A 25,117-nucleotide genomic window follows, 5' to 3' on the forward strand; every position below is an offset into this window, starting at 1 on the left:
AGGGACGCGGGTGGCGCTGTGGGTAAAACCTCAGTGCCTAGGACTTGCCGATCGCATGGTCGGCGGTTCGAATCCCTGCGGTGGGGTGAGCTCCTGTTGTTCGGTCCCAGCTCCTGCCCACCTAGCAGTTCCAAAGCACCCTTAAGTGCAAGTAGATAAATAGGTACCGCTTTATAGCGGGAAGGTAAACGGCGTTTCTGTGTGCTGCTCTGGTGCCGGTTTGCCAGAGCAGCTTCGTCACGCTGGCCACGTGGCCCGGAAGTGTCTGCGGACAGCGCTGGCTCCCGGCCTCTAGAGTGAGATGAGCGCACAACCCTAGAGTCTGTCAAGACTGGCCCATACGGGCAGGGGTACCTTTACCTTTACCTAGAATCCATATGAGTCAGGGATTGGGCAGAGGAGGAATGGTGGAGACCCCCTCCCCCCGCATCCTGACCCTTCCAGGGAGGAAGAGGAAAACAGTACAGTGGAACCTCGAGTTGCGGACGTAATCCGTCCCAGAGGCACGTCCGCAACTCGAAGCGTTCGCATCCAGAAGTGCCACGTCCATGCACATGCGCGACATGATTTAGCGCTTCTGCAAATGCCCAAGCGGCGGAACGCGGAAATACCCGTTCCAGTACTTCCAGGTTGCCACAGGACGTAACGCGAAAAGATGCAACATGCAGCAGACGCAACACGAGGTATGACTGTATAGATTTACAACAGGGGTTTGAGGGTGGTCGCAGCTCAGAAGCAAATGAGGGGGGAAGTTGGGAAATCATGGAAGAGCCAGAACAACACCCGGCTGACACATTGTCATTAGAAGGCATTCCAGACCCTCCATCTCCCAGAACCCAGTGAGCCTTAAAAGTAGGAGAGCAAAGAGCTCAAAGACAGAGGGCACTTAGTGGCACCCATAGAGGAGATGATGAGAATGATGAAGCGGGGGAGACGGGGGGTAGAGATTCACTTGGGACAACACCATTATCCAAGAGGCTGGGTTCTATAAAGATTGAAATAAAAAAAGGGCTGTAAGAAACTTTTCCTTGTCTTTTTAATTCCTGGACAACCAGCTGGGAGCCGCTGAAAGCACCCCTGACTATATCACTCCTTCCCAACATACCTTGTTGACCGCACCAATCTAGCCAACAATGTCCGTTTTTCATCATTGCTGAATTTCATGACACCTGGAGTCTCAAACTTCTGCCGGATCCAATCACACTGTTCCACATCATTAATAAACATAAATTCCAGCCCAATGTGTTGACAATATGTGTTCTGGATGGTAAAATGATACATTAAAAGCATGAGAACGTTTAAAAGGTGGCAAAGACAGAGTATAAACTATGCTTAAAAGGTACTTTTCTCTCCACCCAAGGAACTAGCTCCTCCTAAGGGCTAGTACAGATGCCAGAGTGCACAAGCCCATGACCTACTTTAGATACCTAAACCAGTCAGCATTTGGAAACTATTATGTTTTCACAAGCCTTCCTGGTAGAAATCAATTAAACACTTCTAGACATCCCCACAAAATAACATAAGGAACACACATATATGCACTACACAAAGGAACCATAATGGTCCATATACTTTGGCTATGAGGCTCCAGGTTTAATCCTAGCTACCTCAAAACAGAAATGGCACAAGGCACTCTTACTTGGAAAACCGGATTAAGAATCTATTAACAAAACTGGGCCAAATGGATCCACTTCTTCTGCATTCCACAATTCGATAAGGAGCAACAACTCACCTGTGGCCAATGCCACATCTTAGAAGTCCTCCCCGCCCCCAAGGTGAAGGCCTACATTAGCAACTGGTCTGAGAAATGATCAGGCCAGAGCCACTCACCTGGTTACTAATACCTCCTCAAACTTAGGCAAGTCTTCAAGTCTATACTTAAATGATACCACCTGCTGTGTGACATCCTCAGATTCTGTTGGCATGTCATTGATTTTTATTTCTAGTTGGAAGCACTTCTTACACTGTAACAGGGCACTCCACATACAACTTTTCCCTTGCAATGTTCATTTGAAGCATTTGGAAGATTAAATAATGTTAGTCTTTTTCCCCCCAGCATGCTGTATTTTATACAACTCCAAGGAATGAAGATTTATAACTGGACAACTGAACTCTCTTTAGGAGGAATCAATGATACAGGATGTCATTGTACTTACCTCCAACCGTTTGATGATCTCTCGTAAGGAAAGCATGGTCTCATTTCCTCCAATGAAGGTGGTTGTGGGCAACTGGAACACTTTGTCCAAGTCAGATTCATATAAGCCATAAAACCCTATGGTATACACATTATTAGTGAGAAGGCAGGAACAAAAGTTCAAAACTCAAACATTGACTCTACAGAGCCACACATACCTCATTAATTTGGTGGCCTTAAGATACAAATAATGCAATTTGGTACATACCTGAAAATATCAGAAACATTGAGGGCAAAATTTTTCAAGGTATCTTAAAGATGCAAGTTAACAGGAGATGAACCAATGAAGTCAAATAGCCTTGGCATGAACACACATGCACCTTGTTTCTTTGCCTACTCTTTTCCTGTGTTTCATCCTTATTTTCATGCCCATTTTTATTAACCTATCAGCATTTAGGAGCCAGGCATTTGTTTTGCAACGTCTCTTAAAATTCATGCCAAGTTCTTGCAAATAATCATTTGTAAAACTATGTCGGCCACTTCTGCTTTTATAATGAGAATGAAAATGCCATTTTCACATCTTCCTCATATATGTGACAATTTTACATAAAGTTAGAGGACTCTCTCATTAAAGATGAGTTGCTTGCTCCGCTGCAAACAGGAGCAACTATTCAGTTTTGAAGTGCTCACCTGACTGCCTGTTGCACTTAAAACATGAGACCTGCTCCTCACCATGGATATTAATTTACTGCCAAGGAGCTAAAATTCTCACCTAGTTTATCTATAGTAGTGATTAAATCTGAGGGGATGAATGAATCCAAGTCGGCATCCAAGATTCCTAAGGGATCCAACTGAGCCACATGGTGTCCACGGATCTGCATAGGTTGAAGTGGGTAAGAAAGGCGGTAGGAAAGGGAAGGAAGAAAACATTGTAGTAATAAGGTGACTCAAAAGAGGGAGCTCACCAACTTTGGTGCCCTCCCACAGCTCATCCATAGAATCATTTTCTAGCCAGTTCCGGGTTGCGGCAATATGGTCACGCACATATTGAACAAGCGTAAAACGGTTGTTGCCTGTATGCTAAATGAATCTACATTCAATGCATACGATTTTTCTACAAGAACAAGGTGGCCAAAGAAATTTATCATCCCCTCATCACCCTGCTTAAAAAAACATAGGTAATAACATGCCTTAAAGAATGCTCAAACTGTGGACAGCCTGTCTACAGTGGCGTTAGAAGCTCAGCATTGTTTGAGATCCTAAAACAATTACACTCAAGTAATTCCGGTCTAAACGCGGGTGGCACTGTGGTCTAAACCACAGAGCCTAGGGCTTGCCGATCAGAAGGTCGGCAGTTTGAATCCCCGCGATGGGGTGAGCTCCCGTTTTTCGGTCCCTGCTCCTGCCAACCTAGCAGTTCAAAAGCACGAAGTGCAAGTAGATAAATAGGTACCGCTCCGGCGGGAAGGTAAATGGCGTTTCCGTGTGCTGCTCTGGTTCGCCAGAAGCGGCTTAGTCATGCTGGCCACATGACCCGGAAGCTGTCTGCGGACAAACGCCGGCTCCCTCGGCCTATAGAGCGAGATGAGCCCGCAACTGGACCTAATGGTCAGGGGTACCTTTACCTTTACCTTTCTCCCCCCAATATTTTATTCAAGTTGGCACCCTTGCCACATGCTGTTTCATACAGAAGTCAACCATATTCTTGTCCAAATCCCACAACCAGGGCCTGAAGGCAACAGCTCCTGCCTGTTGTTCCACCCCTGCAAATGATATTCGGAGGCATACAGAGAGGACTGTCTGTAGCCATCATGGCTGTTATAACTGTTGGACTTATTCTCTATTCATGTCTTGCATGCTCTTTTAAAGCCATTCAAGCTAGTGCCTGTCATCTTCTTGCAGCAAATCTGCCTGCTTAACTGCTGCTTAATTGCTGAATATACGGCTGAATTATGGTAGTTTCTAAGCAGTATATACAAAAAGTATAAAATTAATTAAAATTAATCATAAAACAGAAAAACTTTTGCCAAAGAACTATGCACATAAATACATGTGCTTCATAGGGATCATCATCTGAACAATTATTTGCAACATTTATTTATTTTACTGGTATTGTATTCATTTCTAAAAATGCAAGTTCTTCAGTAGGGAAAATGTAACAGTAAGTAAAAAAAAATCATCCCACCTTACTGGTCAAATGCAATACTCCCCCTGCCACACACCTTTACACAGCTTGATAAAAAATAATCATGATATCCCAATCCAAATCTAGCTGTTATTTTAAAGAAGTGTGGCCAGCGCTGGCAGATGGGGATTGGGTGCTCATCCAACTGAAAAGCAGTGTAGCATGAATAGATGGCACCCACACTTAGATGCACATGAGATTTATGCCTGTGGTTCCTGATCCAGCAGATGATGCATATACCTAACCAGCCTACCATACAAGGCAGTCTCCCTGCATGTGCATTTCTCTTAGCTGGTTCAGTATATAAGTGGCTTGAATGTCAATTTCCCCCTTTTTTAGTGAAAAATTATTTTGAAAAATGAGTGCTTGATTCAAAAGATGTAAAGGGTTCCGGCTGATCTCTCTGTTATTGCATATAAGTAATGAGAAGCTGAAGAATACACACACACATATGAGAGAGTCTCACCAAGTCACCTGAACAAACTTGAGCAAGCTTGCTTGCAGCCCTGAAGGAATCTTGTTATGCCGCTGTAGTTTTCAGGGACTATCAGTGAGCTAAAAATTCTTGGACAGAAACTTATTTGGAGAAAAACTATATCCCTTAAAGCCATGCTTTCCTTTTTCTTTTTAAATATTTTTTATTGTTTTACAATTTTATATACAACACAATCATTTTTATCACAAAAAGTATATCTAAATCCCTACCCCCCCCCCCATGACTTCCCTCAGCTTCCTCTTCTGGTTCTTTAAATATTTACTTATCCTGTCTGTTTATTCTACCTTAATTTTTTAATTTGATATTGTTGCAATCTTCTCACTTTTGTACCATACTTTTTTATATTACACCTTGCCCTTTATTATTTTCCCATTCTTACATCTTTACTTTCATGCTTGTTTTCCTAATCGTGTTTTACTCAAACCCTGCTAGTGAGTCCACTTCGTTACAATATTTCTGTAAATATAACATATACGGTTCCCAGTCCTTAAAGTCTCTATTGTCCTTGTCTCTTAGTTTTCCAGTAAGTTTCACCATTTCAGTATACTCCATCAGTTTGCTTCTTTTGTTGGTATCTTGTTGTCTTTCCATCTTTGGGCTAGTAACATCCTAGTCACTGTTGTAAGGTAAAGGTAAAGGTACCCCTGCCCGTACGGGCCAGTCTTGACAGACTCTGGGGTTGTGCGCCCATCTCACTTAAGAGGCCAGGGGCCAGCGCTGTCCGGAGACACTTCCGGGTCACGTGGCCAGCGTGACATCGCTACTCTGGCCAGAGCCAGAGCCGCACACGGAAACGCCGTTTACCTTCCCGCTGGTAAGCGGTCCCTATTTATCTACTTGCACCCGGAGGTGCTTTCGAACTGCTAGGTTGGCAGGCGCTGGGACCGAGCAGCGGGAGCGCACCCCGCCTCAGGGATTCGAACCGCCGACCTTTCGATCGGCAAGCCCTAGGCGCTGAGGCTTTAACCCACAGCGCCACCTGCGTCCCTAGTCACTGTTGTAGCATACATAAATAGTCTTTTCCACTCTTTTGGCAAGTCTTGACCTGTAATACCTAGCAAGAAGGCTTCTGGTCTTTTAACAAAAGTTATCTTAAACATTCTTTTCATTTCATTATAAATAATTTCTCACTAATTTTTGATTCTTTTGCAATTCCACCACATGTGATAAAAGTGCCCTCCTTCTCTTTACACCTCCAACACTTGTTGGAGCTTGCTCTATTAAAGCCATGCTTTTCAATGTAGGAAAGCTGAATGAACCCTTTGCAGATCCTTCTGCTGAAATGCCCCTACAAGCTGCAGAGGATTCTGGGGAGCATTTAAGGGGATACACACTTGGCTCATGCTCTGGTCCCATTCAGACCTGCTGGAACTCATTGTTGAGCAATGTGAAATGAAGAACATAGTTTAGCACACTGTTCACACTTGCAACTGTGAGTTAGCCCTTTTCAAGTGTTCCTAAATTCTGTCCAATTCTGTTCGCTTCTGACGAACCAGAGCAGCGCATGGAAATGCCGTTTACCTTCCCGCTGGAGCGGTACCTATTTATCTACTTACACTTTGACGTGCTTTCGGACTGCTAGGGGGGCAGGAGAAGGGACCGAACAACAGGAGCTCACCCCGTCATGGGGATTCGAACTGCCAACCTTCTGATCGGCAAGCCCAAGAGGCTCAGTGGTTTAGACCACAGTGCCACCCGCGTCCCTTCTTGGGGGGGGGGAGGTAAGCATAATTGATCACATGATGCGGTGCATGTACACCTTTGAATGGCAATGTCCATCAACTTGGGGGGGTGTCCCCCTCGGATATTTTATTGGGGAGGCTGAAGGGACCTTGGCCCCTAGGAGTTGGCTCCCATGGCACGTGTCATTAAATGGACCTTTGATCCGATTCAGCAGGGCTCTTCTTACTTAAGGCCAATTGTTGCAAACATTTATTTTGAAAAATTCAGAGTTGCAGTCAAAGTAGCACTAAGGGGATAAATCCACCAGTGCAAGCATTTCTGCTTGCCCAAGAGAACCATATCCCCTCTATGCCCCCACAATGCACTGTTCTGGGAATTCTCTGAATTCTCGAGAACCAGTTTGGGGGATGGGGTGGGAGAGTCCTGCTGCACTAGTAGGGATCGTTGCACAACAACTTAGGCAAATACAGTCCTTAATTCTCAGTACTAGGCAGAAACAGACAGCATAAAGTAAGTATGCAGTAAAGATCTCCCACAAATATTTGCCACAGACCTTTTATTTTTTTTTAATCGGCTTTTGTCTTGACTAATTGCGAAGTCCAAGGGGGAAAAATAAAGACAGAAGAAACAATAATTCTGCATATAGTACAGCATTTCAATGATCTTCTGCTAATTCATCTTTTTAATAAATGGTGATTCTCCTATGACAGAATGCAAGTCATTTGTTTTGGCTGTATTTTGTAAGAAAAAGGCCTTCTGCATATCAAAAACCTCCAATTAATACACACAGTGACAGTATGTGTGTATAAAGCAAAGTTAGCGGGAGTTATTGCAGCACACTAATTTATCATTCAGAGAGCATTACGCAACAGCCGCAAAAACAGTTCAATTTTAAAAATCTTTTTAAAAAAATTAGTCAGGGGGTCCCGTGCAAATCACTTGTCTGACAATATTCTGGTTGCTTTTTAGATTAGCATGACAAGGAATCTATAAGAATAGAAATTTAAGGGGATTCAGAAACCAAAAATGTTTCATTTGGGGGAGGATGTGGATGATGCAAAATATTGCATGCACGAACAGCTCTGAGTCCAGAATAAAGTGTTGTGTGGAAATGCCCTTAAACACCTATGAAGAAGCGGCTCCTTAGCTGCGTATTATTTACAAAACGCTGTTATAAGCAAACATCCTCAGCTGCTGCAGGCGAATTTCTGTACACTGACCTGATACGCTCTGATCAATGACTGCACAGCCAGATGATCCTCAACCAGTTTCTCAGCTTTCGCAGGTGACTTTGTCAGTCCATGGCTTTGGACAAGGGATGTTTTGCTTCCTGAAAGGTCCGGTAAAGGAGTTTGAAAGGCTTGTCCAGGAAGGGCTCCAGCAGTAGCATTTCGGAAAAATAAATCCCATGACTAGACAGGGTGGGGGGGAAAGAGAGAGGAAGAAGCAGGGGAAACAGGAAATAGAAAGCTATTATAGCCCTAAGAAGTTTGAAAAGAAAACAATGCAGGTGATAAATTCAATCCCTTCATTTCCTTGTCCCTAATTCTTTTTGCTATCCCTCTCTATTATCTAGCGCTTAAACCAATATTTCACTACCATCCCCACTCAAAGTACAGTGGTACCTCAGGTTAAGTACTTAATTCGTTCCGGAGGTCCGTTCTTAACCTGAAACTGTTCTTAACCTGAAGCACCACTTTAGCTAATGGGGCCGCCTGCTGCTGCCGCGCCGCCGGAGCACGATTTCTGTTCTCATCCTGAAGCAAAGTTCTTAACCTGAAGCACTATTTCTGGGTTAGCGGAGTCTGTAACCTGAAGCGTCTGTAACCTGAAGTGTATGTAACCTGAGGTACCACTGTACTACGGGGCTCCTCTTTGTAGCTGCCTGGAGCCCTGCAAGAGCATGCTTCTTAGGGATTAGTGATACACTGCAACATTTTGTGTAGGTCTCAGTGATAAGACAAAAATAGTTCAAAGGTAAGTCTTAGGTAGCAAGATGGCTTACAAGATCCTTTTTTCAGACCTGGGGCGAACAACTACTGATTTAAACAAGTCAGTACTAATAAAATTTGAGGGGAGAGACTGTGCTGTCAGAAAGCTCCGAAAATCATGGACCATAAGGAACACAATCTACTCACCTGTATTGTCCTATATTTTGTAGATGCCCCCGACATTTGTGCAATGTGCTTTAAAGTGCTGCTGCCTGAGTGCTGGAAGAAAGACCTGCTCCCTGCTGCCAGGCCCATTTCTACCTGACCTAGAGGGAGGGGCCCAGACTCACCTTGAACAGCTCAAAGAGGCTCCTGGGAGGCTGGAGGGACATTGATGGCTCAACTCCTAGGGTTGGGGCAACTGGCTAAAAGGTTTTAAAAGGTTCCAATTTTGGCTCCTCTGTTTCATTTTTGTCAGGTTGGTGTTGGTTAAATGTTTAGTTGGGGTTGGTGGTTACTTTAATCTGGGTATAACTGTAAACTATTTGCTATTACTGTTATTGGTTTTTATTGATTCATTGGTTGGTTTGTTGCTTGTATAGGATATCTTGTTTTTTAATGTTTGGTGTTTTGTTGTGTTTCATATGTTGTAAGCCACCCAGAGTGGCTGGGGAAACGCAGCCAGATGGGCAGGATATAAATTATTATTATTATTATTATTATTATTATTATTACTATCATCATCATCATCATCATTATCATTATTATCATCAATAAGAAACAGCATATGAAGGTTACATAATCCAATCATTTTAAGTGAGAAAGCTGGCCAGGAAGGGTGGGAGGTGGGCAGATTCTTTTTTTCACTGTACCAGTTTTAGGCTGGCACAGCAAAGCCCCCTTTCCAGGTGCTGGCCCAGTTTAAAATCCAGTAGATCCATGTCTGGCTCAGCTCTGGCTTTTTCCAAACCGCTAACACCCCATATTTAGGCCCTCTATGGGCCGTAGAACACTGTTGGGTGTAGCGCTTCCTCCACTGTACTTCCTGGGGCTACAGCAGCGGTCTCTAGCGGTGGAACACCACCACCTGTACAGGCCAGCAGACAAGGACATCTGCTGAATTATCAACCCCTCCAACAGTGCAGATTGGGATTAGGATTGAAGCCTAGAGCTAGAATACAACTGTTTATAAAATCTAGTGTTAAGAATGGCTCCCCTGCTTTCGTGTATTTCATTTATTTTTTTCTTACTGCCCAGTGGTGATGACTAAAACACTCAAATGTTAGCTGTATGGCTTTTAAGCATTATTACCATTGAGTGTTAGGTATAATAACTTGATATATTTTTTTACAAAAAAAAAAAAAAAACCAGCACTCATCTCCAAGCAAACAATATCAAGGAAGTCATTACGCTCTCATGGTAGACTGGTTGCATACAGGAAAACATGGCAACTGTTGTGTATTCAATAGACAACCAAGCAGTTTTTTTCAATTAATCTTGTGATAGCAATAGCTGAGCCTTGTCAAGTCTCTTCTTTATGATCTATGGCCCTGACACCATTCTATGAGCAGAAATAATGACACCTTTCTCAGGGCTTGTATCATTTCATTCCTAGAGTCATTTCAGATGCTACTTTGCACTAGTGGAGCAAAGGATTAGTAGGGACAAGAGAGGACAGAGCAAAGAGCACTGTAAGAAAAGCTAACCCAAAAGATCAGTTGGGGGAAAGGTAGTTCTAGAAAATGCTTTCTAGGTTACAGCCCAATCTGAAATCTGTTTACTCAGCTGTTACTCCCACGGGCACCTATTTCCTGGTAAAGTGCTTAGGACTACAGTCCTCTTAGTAGGTGTGAGAGATATTATTTGCCTGTTGCCCAATGGCCATTACAAAACACGGGAACAGTAGAAGTACCTACAATACCAAATTGGTAGCAGATCTAAACTCCTGCTAGGGAAGCAGGGAGAAAACCTAGCACTAATATATAAAATTACCCCAAACAAACTGAGATTAACAACATCAAAATACTATGCGGATGGTCTTTGCAGTTCAGGGTATAGATTTTTAGAAAATTGCAGTGAATTTTTCGATCTACTGCTGCAAAAGAGGCAACCTTGTTTGTAATTGTTTTATTGTTGTCTGCCAAAACACATATACATATACATACACACACACACACACACATATATATATATATATATATATGGCCAACGTAAGCTTTAATTAAAAAAGAATACAATCAAAGCTTACACTGGCCACTCTGGAAGACATACAGAGAGTAGAATACAAATCATCTAAATAAAGTGAGGTCTAACTCAAACATGAGGGACATAATTGGACAGAATTGTGCAGGGTTCCACACACTTGTCATTTTGTTTAAACTGGATTGTTACACTTACGTGTGCAACTAGGACTCTATGGGCTGGTATGAGAACACTGCATTTATTAGGTGTAGGTGCACCATTCAAATGAGCATATTGTGGAGCAGGATTGTTTTTTAATTGTCAGGCATCAGGCTTGAACATGCCTTTCTCTGAACTCAACAGGACTGACTTCCATGTATGTTTTCACAGGCTGGAGCTATGGCTTTGGACTGTAGCAGAAAAAGCAGTTACATGCTAGTATGCAAATACTAGTAGAAAAAAAATACAGTCAAAAATCATGTTTGACAAATCATTTGCTAACTGATTCAGCTGTATTTGTGTGATGCTTTGACCTATTCCTTTTAAACGAGCCTTAGCACTGCCAGGCTCTTCATTACATGGGTTTACTCTTACTTGGCTTCAGTATACAAAGTTCCTCTAACTAGCTTTATTGATAAAGGTAAAGCTAAAGGTACCCCTGACCATTAGGTCCAGTCACGGATGACTCTGGGGTTGCGGCGCTCATCTCGCTCTATAGGCCGAGGGAGCCAGCGTTTGTCCGCAGACAGCTTCCGGGTCATGTGGCCAGCATGACTAAGCTGCTTCTGGTGAACCAGAGCAGCACACGGAAACGCCGTTTACTTTCCCACTGGAAAGTATTTATCTACTTGCACTTTGATGTGCTTTCGAACTGCTAGGTTGGCAGGAGCAGGGACCGAACAACAGGAGCTCACCCTGTCGCAGGGATTCAAACCGCTGACCTTCTGATCGGCAAGCCCTAGGCTCTGTGGTTTAGACCACAATGCCACCTGCTTCCCAAGCTTTATTGATACTTTTAATAAATCCAGTAACCTGGGCAAGGTGACAGAAAGTTACTCAACCTTAAAACTCCAAGTGATTACAAGCCTTGCTTCTGACAACTTTTAATGAAGTGTTTTCAGTTCTATACCATGCTTTTTATATCCATTTATCTCCACTGACGTTCATCCCTTAGCTTTATTAGCCCAAGCCATTTATTTTTGTCCTGTTAATCACCAGTTACAAAACACCTAGGACGATATCCAAAAGCAAGCCACAGCTTTAAAACACATGTATTCACGCAAGCATAGAAACACACACATGCAGAGACAGAGAGAGAGAGAGAGAATCAAACACCACAAATTATCACAATAGTTAGCAGTATTTTTTAAAAAAAACCAACCCACTATCTTCTGCAAAAGTGACACAGGAGGGACTATTGCTCAGTCTGGCTTGCAGGCCCACTATCTCTGTCCAGGAGTGACACAAGCATCTCTATCAGTATATTTACTTAAAATATTTCTGAATGCCCTTCCTCAAAAGATTCCAAGGAGATGTTCAAAACTGAGAATAAAACTACTCACATATTTTTAACACATTATTTTTATTAAGGTAACAACAACCAGGATAAGAAGCAGACAAAAATAAAACACAATTAAGACTAGGATAAAGCAGTTCTAACCAAAAGGTCATCTAAAATGCTGGCAGGAATACAAAGGTAAGCTGACACCAGTGCTTTTTTTCAAGGGGTACTCAAGAGTATACAGTAACAGCACCTCTTTTTTTGTTGTTAAAAAGTATGGCACTTACTGTAACAACTTCATGGTGAGTACTGGCACCAATTTTTCTAGGGGAAAAAGCACTGCCTGACACCAAAAAGACTGTAACGTTAGTGCAGAAATGTTTATTTGGAGCACCATCACAAAAAAGTCCTATACTTTCTAAATACATAATGAACCTCTGCTGCAGAAGGTACTCAAAGAAAGGCCCCTGCAGAAAATCTTAAGACACAGGACCAGATGCCCAAGGAAGCACCCCTTCTCAAACCTGGCTTCAAGAGAAAGGCACTCGGAGCTTAAAGAAGACTCAGGAGCAAATGAGGAGCAAACACTATTCTTTCATGAAAGGTGCAGCATGAAAAATCCTGGCTATACCAGTGAAAATTCTGGCAGCCATGTTCTACAGAAACCTGGCAATCCATTCCCAGTTGACTCAGATCCCTAAGTGAAGGTTATGCTATGCCAGAGGTCAGCAGGGCTTACAGGACATGGGCCGGATCAATCCCACGGAGATTCTCCGTGGGCCGGGCCGGCGCAGTGTGACGCCGGAAATCGCTTCTGCACAGGCACAATTTTCGGCATCTGGGCATGCGCAGAAGCAATTTCCGGCACTGCGGACACACACAGACATGATTTCTGGCGTCTGGGCATGTGCAGAATTGATTTCCAGAGCCACAGAAGAGAGTCCCCGCGCCATGCTGCACTGGTTTAGCGCAGCGGGCGGGGACTCGCCCAGCGAGTGGCTTGGTTCAGGGGTGGCTCGTGGGCTGGTTAAACAGCCTCCGTGGGCCACAGGTTGGGGACCCCTGTGCTATGCTATGGCCTCCCATAACCCCGCATGGAGGAGAGGGAAATGGTGGCAGAAATGAACCCATTCCATGATGGCTTCCTGCCTGCCTGCCAGGGCACTGAACTGAAAAGACAGTTCTGAGGGTGCTCAAGTGGCCTGTCTGGCCAGCAGGATGAACTCCCGCCTATCACCAGTTGTTGTTGTTAAATAATATTAATAAAGATGATATTATGAATATCCACAACAGAATATTGTTCACAACAGAAAAATACAAAATGAGAATACAAAATACATAATAAAACAAAAACAAAACAAGACCCTCCTCCCACCAACACATTTTAAAAGCCAGAGCTGAACGCCTGGCTGAAGAGAAACATTTTCATCTGGCACCTAAAGAGATATAATGAAGGCGCCAGGTGAGCCTCCCTTGGGAGAGCATTCCACAAATGCCCCACTTGTGGCACACAAAGAAGGGCCTCAGATGATGACTGCAGGGTCTGGGGCGGTATATATGGGGAGATCCTTGAGATATTGCAGTTGTGAGCCTACCATGCACTTTCCCCCTCCATTTGCTCTTGTAAGAAGAATAATATTATTTTGTGAGCACTACTTTTGAGTACTTTCAAAAGCTGTCTATGTGACCACTTGGAATGAATGGTTGCAAGAACCCAATTTATTTCAGGCAAATTCACATATGTTCACCAATATAAAATAAATGCTTCAATTCTAAATATAAAAGAGAGCATGGTGGGCTTTACTTCTGAGTAGACAAGGAATGCACAGAGGGCTAAAACAGGAAAGGGAATTTTGCTCAGGAAATCTAGGCTCAAGCCACAATGTGTATCAAACTTCAGATTTCTAGCTGTGGAAATGTCCTAGTAAATTATATATATATATACATATATAGCATTACCTTATGCACACTTTTTGGATTGTCAAGCCAAGCATAATACATTTCCTCAACGTAATTTGAATTACTTCCACTCAAGAATGGTTCTGTGGCTCCCGGTGAAACATAACTCCGACCTGGCAGAAATTCTTTTTTGTTTACATTTTTCTTCATCAACGAACAAATGCCACGATGTTTCAGGGTAGCAGCGATCAGCCGCAAATGACTCATTTTTGTGTATTTCGTAGATGATTTTCTGTTGAGAGAAAACGGTAAAAAGGAATTAGAAAAGCAGCCAACACTTAATGGGTATCTTGCAATTAAAGGCTTTCCTTTTTAATAGAGCATCTACTTAGAAACAGAATCTTGTCCTAGATGACAGAAATCCAATTCCTAAGAAATACTTAACGGTGAAAGCCATTGATTTTAACAAGAATTATTAGCACACAGCTTCCTGCAGGGCCGGAAGCTACACTTGAAATCTAATTCAGCAACATTAGTGTTTCAAGAAGACAGCGTTGTCATTGCTTCTGCTTAATCCCTAGTTGATCCCCAATAATTATTACAATAACACACTCTTACATCACTATCTATCCATGTACAGTGATGCTATTGCTGTGATTATTTTGGCTGATAGTTCATTGTTCCTCACCAACAGATTTTTCTATATACATCCCACAATGATCACTTTTACACATGTTGCATATTCTATCAAGGTAATTTTCAGCTAAATGAGAAATAGATCCTGTGAAATAAAAGAACTCCTGATGTCAGGAATGCTAAAGAAATTACGGTACTTCATTCTGATGCACAGTTTATAGACTTATCTGTATTCATGGGCAACAGACAGGAAGTCAGTATTTAAAACATCTTGACAATAGCAATGGGCAAGAGATGCTGTGTTAGCTTCCTGGCAGGTGAGCTGCTGCTGCTTAGAGAGAAGGAGGGGGCAATGAAATGGGGAGACTGGGGCAATACAGATGTTCCAGTGGAGTCAATCTGGTACCCTTTGCACTGAACCAGCCTCTCTACAACACCACCCCTCTCCCACCTGATAAGCAACAGTGACCCACCTTTCAGGTAGCAAGCAACCAAAACAGCTCCAATCCAGCAAGCAAGCCACTTCTGACTAATGACCAGAACGTCACAGTAATTCTTCATTTTTATAACCTTGTACAGGATTTATTTATTTTTTGCCAAATGCCATACAGCAGAACATCAATCTGATCACACATACTTTCACTAAGGATATGCATTGGAGTTGACTCACGCACCACACCGTGCCCCCCAAAAAGGATGTTTCAGGATGGAAAACTAAGCTAATCAACAAAAGGAATTGATATACTGTCTCGTTTAGATGCTCTTTTTTCAATCCGTCCTTTAAAAATGTCACTTTACCATTTTTGAGAATATATATGGAAAAAGAAAATAGAACAACAGCAATAACGACTACATCAACCATAATGAAAAACAGTAATGAAAATCTCCTGAGATGTTAGGATCACTCCATGGTTGAAAGATTTTATCTGATACAAGTGGCTAGTTAATTCATAAATATGAAAACTCACCTGCTCATCTTAATAATCCCTCCTTCCCATTTGCTCTGCCCTTTATCTTCAAACCTCCTTAGTTATCACATATTCTTCCTTCCTGTTTCTGTTCCTCAGTCCACTGATTGTAACATGCATTTTATTTAGCTACCTTGGTCTTATTTCCCTGTCTAACCCACAAATCTATTCCTGTCCTTACAACCTGTGGGTAGTTTTAATCTTTACATATATAATTTCAAACATTTTACAAACTTTAAAATATCCAGTGACGTCCCTTCTTCTCCTTCTATGATTCATATGACATATGATACTTTTACTAAAAGGTAAAGGTAAAGGTACCCCTGCCCGTACGGGCCAGTCTTGACAGACTCTGGGGTTGTGCGCCCATCTCACTTAAGAGGCCAGGGGCCAGCGCTGTCCGGAGACACTTCCGGGTCACGTGGCCAGCGTGACATCGCTGCTCTGGCGAGCCAGAGCCGCACACGGAAACGCCGTTTACCTTCCCGCTGGTAAGCGGTCCCTATTTATCTACTTGCACCCGGAGGTGCTTTCGAACTGCTAGGTTGGCAGGCGCTGGGACCGAGCAGCGGGAGCACACCCCACCGCAGGGATTCGAACCGCCGACCTTTCGATCGGCAAGCCCTAGGCGCTGAGGCTTTAACCCACAGCGCCACCTGCGTCCCATACTTTTACTATAACCATTCAATGGTTATACTTTTACTATAACCATTCAAATCAGTTTTCCACTTTTACATCAATCAAACATTGGATACTCTGTTGAATTTATCTTAATGCTGCCAGCGTTTTCAGCTGTGTACAATTATTTTTCATATATTCAATAAATATTTTCACTCTTCTCTAAATATACATTCTTCCTGCTCTCATATTCTGTGTGTTAAATCTGCAAGTTCTGCATATTGCAACATCTTAAGAGGCCAATCGTTTTTACAAGGGACCTCGCTCACTTTCTATTTTGGGGCTAATAGACAACAGGCCGCTGCTGTTGTATAAATAAACAATTTTTTCTGGCACCTGGGAATTTCTATCTGGGTTATTCCCAACAAAAGGACTTTTTTGGGAAGCTAATTTAAACAATTTTTTCCACACATTATAGATCATTTCCCAATATTCTTACCCCTTTCTACATGTCCATCACATATGAAAAAGTTTCCAAAACGTATCTGACAACTGTACAGTGGTACCTCGGGTTAAGTACTTAATTCGTTCCGGAGGTCTGTTCTTAACCTGAAACTGTTCTTAACCTGAAGCACCACTTTAGCTAATGGGGCCTCCTGCTGCCGCCGCTCCGCCAGAGCACAATTTCTGTTCTTATCCAGAAGCAAAGTTCTTAACCTGAAGCACTATTTCTGGGTTAGCAGAGTCTGTAACCTGAAGCGTATGTAACCTGAAGCGTATGTAACCTGAAGCGTATGTAACCCGAGGTACCACTGTATATCCAAGTTTTCAGAAGGGATGGGGCTGGAGAAGAAGGAAGGAAACTTCCTTCCACTCATTAGTATCCAAACCATAGCATTTTTTAAAAAAATCTTTATGTGTACGTAGATAGCCAAAGGCTATTTCACTTGATGAATTAATTTCTGGGGTGATTTAAATACACAATATGAAACAGGACAAGTACAACAAAAACTTTAATTAACTTTATGGATAAATGTAATTTTTGAAAAATAGTTAAAATCTTATTTACAGTGTAACTGTAAAATTAAAAGTTTCCCCCCAAAAGGGAAAACAAAACCATCTTTCTGTGGTTATCAGTCAACTTAAAAATAAAAAAAATATCTTGAGACTACAAAGTAATGTCAGTGACTTGTTATAAGAGTTCTAAGATCTGAAATATAAAATAAACGTTCATAAATGCACAAGGCAAACACATACATAAGTATATAAACCACGTGTCTGAAATAGCACAGGAGAGCAATCCTGAAGTCATTTTGACTCTCCCAAACCATTTTGACTCTCCCAAATTGACCTCAAATATTTCTCTGCAAGGAGAAAAGAAATGGGAAAGCCTCTCCATTGTATCTTGCTTACCTGTCTTAAGGGCGTATTTGTGTATGAAAAGGGTGAGCCTATCATCTGGTTTCAGGAATTAAAGTATTTACCATCACAAAAAAATGGCCAGGCTGCCCAGGTAAAGCATTCTTTAACAGATATCCTGGCAAACAGGATTTCTGCTGTAGACCGCCTTCTGTGATGTATTTCTGCTGTAGACCACCCCCTTTTGTGATGTATGTATGATGTTTTGAGGGTGGTCTTGAGTTACAGGGTGGGCAATTTCAAAAGTCTATATAAGGGCTTGCACACCATTGTTCTGGGTTCCTCCTCCCTCCTGCACCCTGTTGCAACAGTTTAATAAAGATCAGGCTTACTAGCTGCTTTGCTTCTCATTATCTGGTTGGCCTCTGTTATTTTCTCCTACCAATAGGGAACCCACTTAAGGACTCTATATGGGGTCTTGGATACCCCATAAGGGAAAAGGAGCAGGGTTTTTTCTATAACAGTCCCTTTTAAACAATAATCCATCTCATGGATTATCTCATGGATGGATTATCCACATGGTCAGACAGATTTGCTTACTCTCACAAAGTTTAGTATCATAACATTTTTCATTCAACATTATTAATCAATATCTATGAAGGTAAAGGTAAAGGGACCCCTGACCATGAGGTCCACTCGTGACCGACTCTGGGGTTGTGGCGCTCATCTCGCTTTATTGGCCGAGGGAGCCAGCGTACAGCTTCCAGGTCATGTGGCCACCATGACTAAGCCGTTTCTGGCGAACCAGAGCAGCGCACAGAAACACTGTTTACCTTCCCGCCGGAGCGGTACCTATATATCTACTTGCACTTTGACGTGCTTTCGAACTGCTAGGTTGGCAGGAGCTGGGACTGAGCAACGGGAGCTCATCCCGTCACGGGGATTCGAACCGTCAACCTTCAGATCGGCAAGTCCTAGGCTCTGTGGTTTAACCCACAGCGCCACCCGCGTCCCTATCTACACACCTTCAATTAATGGAGATACGAAACAGTAGGTCAGAATGTAAAATGAGAGTCAAATCTGTTTAATCCTCAAATTTGCCACAGTAAATCTAGCCTATTTTTTCCTGGTGTTTATTCTACAGCAGAAACTTGGGCTGCAATTATGGATCCACTTTCTTAGGAGTAAGCCCACTGAGCTCTGAACAGACATATACAGTGGTACCTTGGGTTACAGACGCTTCAGGTTACAGACACTTCAGGTTACAGACTCAGCTAACCCAGAAATAGTACCTCAGGTTAAGAACTTTGCTTCAGGATGAGAACAGAAATCGTGCGGCGGCACAGTGGCAGCAGGAGGCCCCATTAGCTAAAGTGGTGCTTCAGGTTAAGAACAGTTTCAGGTTGAGAACAGACGTCCAGAACAAATTAAGTTCTTAACCCGAGGTACAACTGTAAACGACCACACTGCTCTCAGCAACAATACTCAACAATCTGAGACACACAGCATTATCCCATAAAAAACCCCAGAAATTCCTAGTTTATCCTGGTTTACTTAAACCACAATGTGAATACATAGCATGCTGGGGTTTGCATCCCATTTGCTCAAGGTTCTGTCCTCTCTTCACATGTGGGTAAAAGAAACCAGAAAACATGGGGTCTGAATGCAGAATTCTGGTTTCTTGCTCCCAAACAGGCCAGGAATGGAAGTCTGCTCAAGATCAGCACAGGTAAAAGTTGAACCAGTTGTGTTACTCCACCTCAACCCAAAAATTAAACACAAATTTACATCTGGAAACAAATGTTAATTAAACATGGGGTTTATCATAGGTTTTAAAAAATGTATGTTTCTGTGAAAGAATTGGATTGCAAAAGAAAAGTGATTCGTATTTATCAAACTGCTGGGGTATAATAAACTAAAGTGGGACAATAAACAGCTGAAGGGCTTTAAAGTATCAGTGCATCTTCTTATGTATATTTATAATACTCTGTGAAACAACTAAATACAGCAATAACCTAGATAACCCCTGCTACAGACACCATCTGACAGCACAAATGATCCTGTCAATGTCTAACTTACCTCTAACCTCTTGTTCTCAGTCAATTCCCCCCTAAGGAGAAGTTTGCAGCAGACTAATTCTGGTACCAGGTATAATCTTAGGAACGATGTGATTCTTTTTGAACTCAGGTGGAACAATGGAACTACGTATGTCATAGGTCAACAAATTCCCTGGAACAGGTTTCAAAATGTACAAGCCCACATATTTCTGCTGATGGTTAATGCCTCTGGAAAACCTGAATAGTTCACATTTTCATCAATAGTCATAACACACCTCAATAGGCTTCACTAAAATTGACCTAAGGTTAAATTCACTAAAATTGGACTCATGGTGAATATTAACTTCTGGTATGATGAAAATCTACAGACCAGACCATCATACATGGAGCTGCCCTATCAATCAGCAAATAGGTATAAAATGGATAATGAATTCATTCACGTTATTCCATACAGAGCTTCATCACAAGGTGAAGATCAAGATCAGCGCAGGCAAGAGTTGAACCAGCTGTGTTACTCCACCTCAACTCCAAATCACAATTTCTTATCATTGAGTCCCCCCTAAAACAGATAGATCTGCTGGCAGTACTTATTATTAAACCAAATAAAATAAAATAAATGAAGGGATTCAGAGTGACATAGACCCATGGTATGTTTTAATATCCCAGAATAAGCCATTTATAACAATAAATCCTATGAAAGAATCTTGTGTGGGTCTCCAAAATTTTATCAAAACAGGTGGTGCCAGAGTCCCCAATACCTGTCTCATAAAATATGGATCGAGAGTTAGAGGAAAAACTGGAGAATTTGCTAGCAAGCTGGTATATATCTTAAACAGAGACCTAAATCACATTGAAAATAGTGAGTTTAATCTTTTTAGAACTGAGACTGGGAAGAGATATTTTAACACAAAAGGCCACAGAGGTGGTATCAAATATCACAAGGAACCTTCCCAATGATGCTATCCTAAGTTTTTGGAAATAAGCTCAAAGAAAACAAGTGATATTTCTTTCAAATAAATCTGTATGGCTAGGGTGCAGCCAATGGGCCAGGGTTGGGGAGCTTCTGTTGCCTTAGTTTAAGGTAACGGTTTGATTCAGATGGGAGGGACGCGGGTGGCGCTGTGGGTTAAACCACAGAGCCTAGGACTTGCCGATCAGAAGGTCGGCGGTTCGAATCATTGCAACTGGGTGAGCTCCTGTTGCTCGGTCCCTGCTCCTGCCAACCTAGCAGTTCGAAAGCACGTCAAAGTGCAAGTAGATAAATAGGTACCACTCTGGCAGGAAGGTAAACGGTGTTTCTGTGCGCTGCTCTGGTTCGCCAGAAGCGGCTTAGTCATGGTGGCCACATGACCTGGAAGCTGTACACCAGCTCCCTCGGCCAAAAAAGCGAGATGAGCGCCACAACCCCAGAGTCGGTCACAACTGGACCTAATGGTCAGGGGTTACCTTTACCTTGATTCAGATGTAAAAGAAAGCCATGTTTCTATGCTACACAAACAAGTCTCAGGCTCATAAGCTCCCTGATACTGTCTTATGCAGCAAAGGAGAAGAAAACCAAACTACGTGCAGTTCCTGATGACAACCAGAACTTGGACAGTTACAGTTCCCTTGGACCAAAGTTAAGTGCCAAACAAGAATAAAAAATGTAGTTCCAGATTCTGGCTCCCTGCCCCCCCCCCCAATCATGGTCCAAGCAAATCATACCTCCATTTTACCAAAGCTGGAACAAATACCCACATCGGTCTCTACAGCCACAAAAGGTGTTGCAACCTTCCAACAGCTTGACCTCATCCCCAAAGGCACACTCCAACAAGGAACAAACACCACAATGTGCTTAATTTTATGGGGTATCTAGGACCACTACAACTTACTCATTCAACCTGGTTTTGTGTGACCAAAGTTAAGCTTTTAATGAGTGCAGATTTATTTGTTTTTTAAGTGTTGCTTATAGGCGTACATGTCTATATTTTGTAATCCATTCACAAATTTTTCAGTCATGAGGCCTCTTATAGCTCCTCTTATAGCTCAATAACTGGTTAAAGAACTGGAGGCAGGGGGTAGGAATAAAGGGGCAGCTTTCATAACTAAGGGAACTAAACATTGGGCGCTTCTGGATCATAGAATCACAGAACTGTAGAGCTGGAAGGGACCCTGAGGGTCAACTAGTCCAACCCCCTGCAAAGCAGGAATCTCAACTAAACCATAAATGACATGACCATCAAAGCTCTACTTAAAAACCTTCAAGGAAGATGAGTTCACCACCTCTCAAGGGAAATTAGAATCATAGAATCATAGAGTTAGAAGAGACCACAAGGGCCATCGAGTCCAACCCCCTGCCAAGCAGGAAACACCATCAGAGCACTCCTGACATATGGTTGTCAAGCCTCTGCTTAAAGACCTCCAAAGAAGGAGACTCCACCACACTCCTTGGCAGCAAATTCCACTGTCGAACAGCTCTTACTGTCAGGAAGTTCTTCCTAATGTTTAGGTGGAATCTTCTTTCTTGTAGTTTGGAACCATTGCTCCGTGTCCGCTTCTCTGGAGCAGCAGAAAACAGCCTTTCTCCCTCCTCTATGTGACATCCTTTTATATATTTGAATTGTTCCACTGTCAAACAGCTCTTACTGTCAGGAAGTTCTTCCTAATGTTTAGGTGGAATCTCCTTTCTTGAAGCCATTGGTTTGGCTCCTAGCCTCCAGAGCAAGAGTAATCTTTATAGGAATGATGCTTTTTTACTAGTCATAAAGACTCTGAAATCAGGGAGCAGACATTTCATGGGATACCTAAATTATTGAGGATGATAAGAACCCAGGCAAATGAGGAAGAGTTCCAAAAGGACATTCCTGGATGGGAAAATGTACAACAAAATGGCAAATAAAATTTGATGGAAGTAAATCCCTCTATTTGAGGCTAAGGAGCAGCAACTTGTTCAGAATCTGGACTCTCCCGAAGAGATACTGAGGCTGTTCTACAAAAATGTATGTTTAGTTCAACAAAAATGTCAACTTGTGTGTGGGCATTGTGAAAAGAGAAATATCGATAGCTGACATCCATCCAATACTGCATAAATTGACTTTTGCTCAAGTGGCATAACTTCCCCTTCTCTTCCACACCACCCCCAGCTCTTGAGAAAATCTGAATATTCATGTGCTAGTACTGTATTTGGTATCCGAACAAAGGCAAAGGTGGGATATAAATGTAATAAATAAGACAAAGAGCTTTTAATAATTATACTGACTTAAACTGTTTCTGATATCAATTTATGTGAAGTCACACAAGTAATATTCCCACGTATATTTCTAGAACAGATTTGGCAAATATATACTGAAAATCATACTTTAGTCTTTTATTAAGAATATATTAGACATGAGACTGTCTTTCCGATACGCACAGACAAATAATGTGTATATTTTCTTTTGTATTTGAAGGGATTCTTAAAAAACCACCTAATAAATTAACTGTTGCTTCCCCGTTCAACATCTTTAATTATACACCCTCCCTTTTTCACATTCATCATTTTTCTTCTTAGTAATGTGCTGGCGAGTTCACAGAGATATCCGATGAAGCGGAGATGAAACGCAAGGTCCTGAATCGTTCAGCCAGATACACAAGCGGCAGCCAGGTTACGTTAGCTGAAAATTTATGTACCTTTTAAAGCAGAGATGACCCCATCCATTTAGGTTTCATGCCTGGCTGGACCACGTCTACCAAAGTCCATCATCATCAACACTGCCTCCTTACTCCAAGTACAGACCACCAACCGGTTCAGCCTGCACGGAGGCAGGCCAGCAACCCTAAGCTGCACCCATAGAACCCCAGCCCTCAATAAGACAATTAAAACAGCGGTTTGATTGATTGATTTCAAATCCCTCTTCCGCTTCCAAGTCCGCCCTCCCCGTTGGGTCAAACTGAAGGGCACCTCTGGCAAGGCAACTAGGCCTTCTCCTCCCAATTATCACTACAGTGGAAAGATGCCTCCAAGTAAATGTTAGGCAACCATCAAGAAGACCTTTGCTTAGAGACACCCCCCAATTTTTTTTTTTTGCTGATTAAGAGGCTGTGAAATGGAAGATCATCCCATCCCTCTCCCCCATTCATCCTCATCCAGCTCCCTCAGCCCCCTCCCCATTCACCTCTTCTCTCCCATTCATCCAACCCCCTCAGTTCCCCCTCGCCCCCTTTATTTCTCTCCCCCCCACCACCACCACCACGGATCCCTGCTGCTCTCCCCCCCCCCCCCACCCCGCATTCTGCTATTGCCCTGGCGACCGGCCGAGGCCTGAAGAGGAGGAGGAGGAAGCGGTGTGTGTGTGCGCGCGCGCGGGGGGGGGAGGGGGTGTCGCTCCGTTACCATAGAAACCCGTGGTTCCTCCTTCTCCTCCCCTCCGAACGGAGAAAGGGGGGGGGAGAGCAGAAAGAGAGAGAGAGAGAGAGAGAGAGAGAGAGAGAGAGAGAGAGAGATACCTGTTGTGTCACGTGAGGCGCGCGAGCCCGCCGCTCGCCGAGGGATGCTAGCTGAGGAGAACAAGAGGCCCGCCTCCTCCTCCGTCGCCCGCGCTGAGGTAAACGCGGCGGGGGCGGGGCCTGGCGGCGGGAATTCGCTGTCCGCGCGCGGGGCGGTGCTGGAGCGAGGAGGGGGAACCCGCGTCGGCATGCGCACGCGCCAGCCCGCCCGCCCGCCCGCCCGCCCGCGGGAGCGGAGGAACGTGTGAACTGGCCCGCCACCGCGCGGGAGTTCACACCGCCGCTCCCACGCTTCCGAGGGATAAATAGAAGGACTCCTTTTTTTCCTCCTCGACGCCTCCGCCGCCTCCATGGGTTTCCCCCGTTTTTCCTACCTCTTCTCCCGAGACTACGGAAAAGTCGGTGCGCTTCAGTTCCTCGCGGTTGTTTCCTGCCTTTCTGGGGGCTGGAAGAGGAGGGGGTGCTGGTAAATGATCACCGTGAAGTTGTTGCAGTAAGTGCCACGTTTGGAACTAGTGTTTCTAGAAAATAAAAGAAAAATGGTTTCGGCCATGCTGCGTGCCCTTGAGTAACCCCAGAAGGAAAAAAAGCACAGCCCCCCCCCCATAGGTGCGCCATTATGCAAGCAAAAATGATAATTTATTTATTTATTTTTACAAGTGCAGGCTCCACGTGTTTCATTGAAGCTCTTTTTTTAAAAAAATATAAATAATTTTATTAATTTACAATTATATTCTAATAATAGTCTCATTATAAGAATGCCAAATTATAATACAATGACTTATACCAGTCGTTCAAATAAATTATATAATTTAGGTGCCCCCCCCGGCGTGCTAGAGTTGATGGTTTGATGGTTTTCTTTATTTCTGCGTTCCAAAATCTTATTAATTTCAATTGCATTCCGGTCAAAATAATAATCCCTTATACAACAACTGCAATATTAATAACTTCCATTCATGTTGACACATTAAATGAGTTATAAGACAACAAGTGAGGCACTCAAAC

The 25,117-nt window shown here is 43.1% G+C and overlaps 1 protein-coding gene across 3 annotated transcripts in view; it reads right to left on the minus strand.

The window, feature by feature from the left end:
- OGDHL (oxoglutarate dehydrogenase L) overlaps positions 1-24,230 on the minus strand; it is a 65,424-nt gene extending 41,194 nt beyond the window's left edge. Inside the window, exons 1-6 of one of the 3 annotated variants that reach the window (XM_079975606.1) lie at positions 24,113-24,230; positions 14,071-14,302; positions 7,719-7,910; positions 2,907-3,009; positions 2,157-2,272; positions 1,106-1,260 (exon numbers count right to left, since the gene is read on the minus strand). In XM_079975606.1, coding sequence (XP_079831732.1) covers positions 1,106-1,260; positions 2,157-2,272; positions 2,907-3,009; positions 7,719-7,910; positions 14,071-14,277 — 773 coding nt within the window. In that variant the 5' untranslated portion in view covers positions 14,278-14,302; positions 24,113-24,230. Of the gene's footprint in view, positions 1-1,105; positions 1,261-2,156; positions 2,273-2,906; positions 3,010-7,718; positions 7,911-14,070; positions 14,303-15,614; positions 15,732-17,645; positions 17,715-24,112 lie in introns of those variants that run through there. The other 2 variants (XM_079975607.1, XM_079975605.1) reach the window with 2 other exon arrangements.
- Between the last annotated feature and the right edge of the window lie 887 nt (positions 24,231-25,117).

Source organism: Podarcis cretensis, assembly GCF_951804945.1.
Source record: "Podarcis cretensis genome assembly, chromosome: 5".
NCBI lineage: Eukaryota > Metazoa > Chordata > Lepidosauria > Squamata > Lacertidae > Podarcis > Podarcis cretensis.